Raw genomic sequence first — 7291 nt, 5'->3', positions numbered from 1 at the left:
ATCTATCTATCTATCTATCTATCTATCTATCTATCTATCTATCTATCTATCTATCTATCTATCTATCTATCTATCTATCTATCTATCTATCTATCTATCTATCTATCTATCTATCTATCTATCTATCTATCTATCTATCTATCTATCTATCTTTTGTTTCCTGCTGCAGATGGAGATCACGCTGTACGGATCACATCACGCCTGTCCTCTCATCTCCTTTGGCTCAGCGTGGGACAGATGGTCTGCTGGGGAGACAAGAGGAAGCGGTGAGCAGTGGGGCCACGACTTGGCTCTGCATTAGCAAACTAACGTCACATTTCCACTGTGACCTCACTGAGTGTGGGGAGTCAGAAGGATGTGCCCGTGTCAGAACATGCAGACTCCAGGGATCCTGCGCTGGTTTGCGTTCCCACCAAATGGTTTGCATCAAAGGAAACCAGAGTGTGAGAATTATTTTTCTTTTGAACACCGGGGTTTCATTTTCTGCTTTGATTTTTTTTATTTTTTTTAATCTTTGTTTTATGTGACAGACCGACAAAAAACAGCAAAGCAGTGAACTGGGATTAAAGTAATAAATGGTTTTACTTTTCCCCCCCTCTCAGTCACTTTGGGGTATTTCTCAGAATAGAATTGAAATTCTGAAAGTTACTGGTTCAGTCTGCAAATCACAATGTCACTTTTGCACATCCAAAAATCAATCTCTCATTCCTTTCAGCAAGTTGCAAATGCTTTTGTACATCGTGCAAGCGATCATGTACGATTATCTGCTCTTGTCTATAAAACGTATTCCACCCCTTAGATCTTAAACTCTATTCATTGCTTTAATAAATCATTTGTGGTTAAGAAAATTCATTTTTTGACCAGAAAAACTACTTTACTGTCAAAGTGAAAAGAGTTTTTTTTTTTTTTTTTTTTTTACAAAATAATGATAATTATAAAACTAACATAAAAGATGTGTTTGCACAAATATTCGCCCCCTTCCAATCAGTGTTTCGGAGATACATCTTTGGAGTGTGTGTGAATAGGCCTCAGTCAAGGTTGTACAACTGAATGCTGCAGTTTTACTCCGGTCTTCCTTACAAAACCGCTCAAGCTCTGTCCTGCTGCAGGAGATCGGCTGGGAAAAGTTCAAGTCCTGTCACAATTTCTATATCAGATTGAGGTCTGGGCTTTGACAGGGCCAACCAGAATGTCAATCTTGTTGTCTTCAAACCAGTTCTGTGTAGCAGTAGTTGGATGCTTTGAGTTGTTGAAATGCTGAGATTTTCTGGTTATAGAATCTCCCTTTAATTTAACTGTTTAGCTATTTTGCGTGAATTTTACACAGTTTTAGAAGTGCAAAGCTGGTATAGAGATTGGAGTTGTTATTGAAGCAAATGTGGTTTCTACCAGTACCAACTTAGTCTATATGGACTATATGGCTTTAAATGAAAATGTATTCCACAAATAAACTCATGTTTCATTTTCCACTCAATTCCACATGCGTGCACTACTTTCTTTAAGTCTATCAAAAAAACCAATACATTAAGGTATTTATCAATAGGTAGGTATTTATCACCTTGTAACATTACAAACATTCTATTTGTAATGTTACAAAATGCGTATCAGTATCAAATTACTGATATCTATATTTTTCTATATTTTCTAATATAGAAATGAAAAAATATAAAATTCACATGAACGCAAAATAAATAAACCAATCAACATCTGATGATATGCCACTAAATGAGTAATTTGTTGAGATATTTGGGTCGAAAATGAAAACAGGTGAGCTATAACCAATGATCAGAAGGCCAGAGAAATTGTATAAATCATATGTCAGCAAAAAAAAATATGATTTATAAATTGCACAGACTGTTCAATCTGCTATTTTGTTGCCTCTGGTCGGATCTGTTCACTCAAAGCGACTTGAGAGGGAACGGTGTCAATTTCTATTTTATCCAGAAGAGGGCGATAGCGACACGCTGTAGACGCAAACCGCTCGGGTCAAACATCAACGAAGAAGAAAAAAAACCTCTCTCCCCTCCCTAGCAGCTTTATTATTAACCTCCACACGGGGTCGTTTAGGTTATTTTTTATTTATTTATTTAACAAACACCTTTATGAAAATGTCTCCGCTGCTGCTCAGGGCCTTCGTGAACGAGCGGCTCACGGCGGTGCTCGGAGAAATCCTGGAGGTTTTCGAAGGAGCGATCGCCAAATACGAAGAAGAAGCGTCCAACTCCAAGCAGGAGATCGATCGGCTACAAGCTTTGCTGCTGGAGCTGCAGAGTCAGAGGACAGGTGTGTTCACCGCTGCTGACCCCACGGGGCGGACGGGGTCCAAAACACGGAACAGCACCACTGTCCAGATCCGTACAAGCGACAGAACCAGCACGGTTCTCCGGGTATCTCTGCTTCAAAATGTTGCTTATTGCACGATTCTAGGCTTTTACTGACATCATTCCAGCCCTTCAGTCCATTTATAAAACTAATCGAATAGCACAACACTGTCTCTTTAACTCCTAATGTTTAAAATATTATATTTATCATTATCCAGGACAATTCTACCATATATTAGCAGTAGATGCATGTCTCTCTGGGTAGCTGTGGAAATAAACTGGCTACAGTGATGAGATGTTAGAGTTATTTTCTAATGTGTTTAGTTTTAAATAATAAATATATACATATTTTCATCATCATGTAAGTGTCTCTATATTAAGTTATATGTGACACAATGGAATGACAGAGAGAGAAAGTATTGAAGGGCCGATGAATCACAGATCCTGATGGTTTCCATCGCTGTTGGGACTCTATCTGTACCTCAGGTTGTGAAGCTTCCTGTTTCACATCATGACCAGCTGGTAGAACAGCCACCTGGTTTCCTGCTGCGTGAGGAAGTGTTTTGGTTGACCTCTGTGCCTGATGTTACTCTTACTTTTTCTTTACATCTTCTCTGACGTCGTATTCTCAAAACCTGGTTCACCCGTTTTATTTGTAGGGTTTTTGTGCAGGTCGGAAACTGTGGAATTTGGTTGAGGTATTTTCCATGCTTGGATCAAAAAACAAAAAACAACAAAGAAAGGTTTTTGTAATTCCATCTAGCCGCCCAGTTCAGTTGGCAACCTGGTGACAAATGCATTGCTCAGGGTAACAGCAACACGTGACAAGATGAATCACACCCAAAACTTTGATTGAAAGACAACTTCTCACCCCTATTGAGCCAGAGATTCCCTATAAACCACCATCAGTCCATTCATTTACCTGTCCATGGATGTGGACCAGTGTAAAAATAGCTGTTGTATGTTTATTGTGAAGATTATTACTTACATTTATAAAGTTTTACCAGGAAATGAATGCGTCAGCGGATATGAATATGCTGCTACATTCCTTGTTTTCTGGTTGATATTTTCAAGAAGTATGATTGCGTTGAATGTAAATTGAGGACTTGAAACTAAAAGGTTCCTTTTCTCTTTCAGACGTTCCTCAGACCAAAGACCAAATGCCTTGCGAGTCCCGGCTCCGTGAGGGAGCCCAGTGGATTCCGGAGCTTCACCACATTAAAGAGGAAGACCAGGACGAGCTCTGGGCTGCTGAACAGGAGGAGCAACACCAGCCAGGCGTCGATGAAGATGCCTTAAATCTTCCTCAAGCTTCTGTCGGGGAGGAGCTTGAGCAGGAAGATGCAAAACCACCCAGGCATCGTTGGATTCAAAACTCCGAACCCGACGAGTTTCAGGAGCCCCGGGAAGTGAAGTCGGCAGAGGTCAAACCTCCTCCGCAAGATGACGCTGCGGCCGTTTTTCCACCCGACCTAACGGAACAGGGCCAGTCTAGCTTCGTCTCGCCTAGAGACTCGGATTCATCCCACCTGAACTCACCCGGAGCCGACTACCGGTGCTCTTTGTGCGGCGACTCCTTCCCCTCCAGCCACCTCCTGATGAACCACGCCTTCCAAGCCCACTCCAGGGACGTCGGCGTCCTGTGCGCCGTGTGCGGCGGGACCTTCGAGTCCGCCGAGAGCCTCGACGTGCACCGCAGGTCCCACGAGAACTCCAAGTGCTGCCCCCTGTGCGGAAAGCTGTTCAGGAGCACGACCTCGCTGAAGGAGCACTTGGCGGGCCACGCGGGGCTGAAGCTGCATCGCTGCCACGTCTGCGGCAAAGAGTGCCGACGCAAGGGGGACCTGAAGATCCACATGAGGATCCACACGGGCGAGAAGCCCTTCCGCTGCTCGCTGTGCTGCAAGAGCTTCACCCACAGCGGCCACCTGAAGAAGCACATGAGGAGCCACACGGGAGAGAGACCGTACAGGTGTGACGTCTGTGGGAGGGGCTTCCTGCAGAGAGGCCACCTCAAATCTCACCTGCGCACCCACGCTCAGAAAAAGTGAAGGGCGAGTGTTTTATGAAGAGAATGACTTTATAGAAGGAGCAACTGGTTGACAATTTAAGTTTGTTTTCTTGTTTTTTTTACAGTTATAAAGATATTTATATTTGCTGATTTTTTTTTATATATATATATATAGAAAGTTAACGTTGTATTTAATTTATCTTAATTATTTCAGTTCAAATACAAAGTGTCTGAAATTCCTTTTAAGTCCTCAGAATAGCCAGTTACATTTAATAATAAGCCCGGATGATATGAGGAGTCCTTAGCAAAACAAAGAGACCTTATTTTTTATTCTTATTTAACAAGTTTTGTTTATTTAAGGGCCCCTGTTAGTATTTATCATAGTGGAGTCTATTCTTCCTGGAGTGCACACCACAAACATGACAATAAAATCATACTTTTACAAACATTACAAAAAAGGCATAATGAAATTCTTTGAGATACAAACAAAATCAAAATACAAAATTTAAATCAACCGTCTCAACAATTGTAACATTTAACAAACATTACAAAAGGACGTCTGGGAAAATCTTAAAACACACAAAATGAAAATGCAAAATCTCAGTAATTTGAAAGATATTTTATAGACAAACAATAATCTTCCCTTCTAGTGTGATGATATAGTTTTTTTTTTGTTGTTTTTTTTTAAAAAGCATGTGCACACATCCATGCTGGTGGGAGAAGACGAGGGAGAGGATTTGGACAATCAGAGCGATCTCAGCGATGAACTAATCTCTTATTTAAACCCATAATCACAGAAGGGTTGGTTTGAATACATATTTTCCCTCTAATAAATCAAGTCATGTTTGATGGTCTGAAACATGTAAAAGTGTTTTTTTTTAAAATAGGGGAAAAAGGAAGAAATCTTTAAATACAAAAAAATTTTCACGGCACTGTGGTGATTGGCAAACTTTCCCATTTTCCACAGTAACATTTTGTTGTGCACTCGCTCTAAAGTTAAGGTTTGTTGTATTTAGCAACTTTAACGTTCAGCAGTTTGATTTTGGGTTTCCTGTGTTGTCTTTGTACTTCTGTTATTTCCTGTTTTCTGGTACGATTTTGAGGAATACCAAAAATAAACAGTTTTTAATTGTCCCTGAATGTTGAGGTTTGCTTTTGTTTGAGTTTTTTTTTTTTTTTTTACTCCAATAAGCACTTTTGGAGAGTAGATTTACTCTGGTGCAGCTTCAGTGTTTCACCCCATAGAAAAAAAAAAAAACATTGTTAAAGATTTCAAAAGCATTTGCAAAACCTCCAGGCATATTATATTTTAACATATTGTATTTTATAGTACTTCAGTTCCTTGTCCAAGAATTGACAAGGAACTGAAATGGTTCATGCCATTGAGAGTTAAAACAGGGTAATTCAATATGGTGCAAATATATTGTTAATACACTTATGCTCTTTATGCCAATGAAAATATTTTTTGGTGAGGTTTTTGTTTGTTGCAGAAAAACTGTTTTTGAGGAAACAATAAAATGTTCTTACAAAATCTTAGAAAACCCACCAGGCTGATAAAACACTGGGAGAAACTCTGACTTCTTTCTGTAGCTCTGGTTGTGAGGGGGAACCCTGTCTATATCGCTATCTCTAAATAGGAACATTCTGTGTTTCTATTTCTAAGCGATCCTCGGGCTGCTCTCGGTCCGCTCCTTCACCTAGGACCCGTTTGCCCCAGCAGACCCGACCCAAATAGAGGCACGAAGCCTCTGACGGCTCCTAGGATCACTGGGACACTCAAACCCCTCCACCACGATAAGGTGGCAGCCCACGGAGGGGAAAAAACAAAGCCAGAAACAGTTCCCTACTCCAGAATTGATCTGGAGAGAGGCCAGAAGGTGGCGCTGTGGTGTTTCTAACTAAACAATCAGTTTAGTTAGAAACAAAGCTTTTTATTTTTTCACTTATTTTTCTCTCCACAGAAGCTACACCTGATCTGTTGTTGACTAGCTGTGGTTGCTTCCTGGAAAAGGTCACTGGCTGACATGATGCTGCCATCACCTAACCGTTCTCCCTCTCCTTTTCATTTCCATGAACATGGAAAGTTCTCCTGTTCAGTTGACCTGTTGTTGTGTCTCTGCTCCGTCTTCTCTCAGCTCCAGTCGGTCGTGGCAGATGGCTGCTGGTTCTGAGCCCGGTTCTGGTTCTGGTGTTGGCTTGTTCCTGTTAGAGGGGAGTTCTTCCTCTTCACTGTCGCTACATGCATGCCCTGTGTGAGGGACTGCTGTAAAGTTAACGACTCAACACAAGCGATTTGCTGGTGAGTTGGAGTGAATGCTGCAATGTTCAGCTTGGATTTAATTTAAGCGTAAATCTTGAACTTCTTGTTGTTTTGATGTTTCTGAACGAAATAAACTTTATTTACTGGTCAGAATCCAGAGCTGTGCAGATCATCACCAACTTCAACTGTGATCCCTACAGGAACAGAGTCGCTCGGCCTTCAGCGAAACCACCAGTCAGATCCACTTTTCTGTGGAAAAATCATCTAGTTTCAACCATATTTATTATCTTTTAAGTCCCTTACTTAGCTAGGAACTATTTACTTTAAAAAAAGTTGTAAAATTACAAAATAAAATCAGAATTTTCCTCCACTTTTCAATTTTCTCTAATGTGTTTTGAAAAATAAATCAACTTAAAATAGCAGTAAAGCTGAACTGATAATGTGCAGTGACTGCATAAAGCAACATAGTGATCAAATTGTGCATTAACATGCAAGACAACAGCACGACGTGGCTACAACCCCTAGAAACTTTCTGTCAGCTGTCGGCTGTTACCCTGAATTATGTCACAGCGTCGTGGCAGCACGTCGCGTACTTGGAGGGAAAAAATCATAGCAGTCTCTCAGTCCGTTGAACAATACAGAATATAAGCAAGCAAAGAGCTTATTTATTATATTTTTATACCATCATAAGCCACAAAT

The 7291-nt window shown here is 40.7% G+C and overlaps 1 protein-coding gene across 1 annotated transcript; it reads left to right on the top strand.

The window, feature by feature from the left end:
* Positions 1 to 2003: 2003 nt before the first annotated feature.
* On the top strand, positions 2004 to 5461 carry LOC102238216 (zinc finger protein 62 homolog). Its single transcript, XM_005804183.2, has 2 exons — positions 2004 to 2283; positions 3459 to 5461. The coding sequence occupies exons 1-2, from the start codon at positions 2103 to 2105 to the stop codon at positions 4370 to 4372; spliced, it is 1095 nt and encodes a 364-aa protein (XP_005804240.2). The 5' UTR covers positions 2004 to 2102; the 3' UTR covers positions 4373 to 5461.
* The last annotated feature ends 1830 nt before the right edge of the window (positions 5462 to 7291 follow it).

Source organism: Xiphophorus maculatus, chromosome 22 (assembly GCF_002775205.1).
Source record: "Xiphophorus maculatus strain JP 163 A chromosome 22, X_maculatus-5.0-male, whole genome shotgun sequence".
Classification (NCBI taxonomy): Eukaryota; Metazoa; Chordata; class Actinopteri; order Cyprinodontiformes; family Poeciliidae; genus Xiphophorus; species Xiphophorus maculatus.
The sequence above is the reverse complement of the archived record's forward strand: the minus strand, read 5'-3'. Positions and strand labels throughout refer to the sequence as shown.

What these genes read in the sequence shown, in the direction of transcription:
- LOC102238216 (XM_005804183.2), top strand. Translation starts at nt 2,103, where the DNA reads ATGAAAATGTCTCCGCTGCTGCTCAGGGCCTTCGTGAACGAGCGGCTC. An exon ending in GCTGCAGAGTCAGAGGACAG is followed by an intron (nt 2,284 to 3,458) that starts GTGTGTTCACCG and finishes TTTCTCTTTCAG; the next exon opens with ACGTTCCTCAGACCAAAGAC.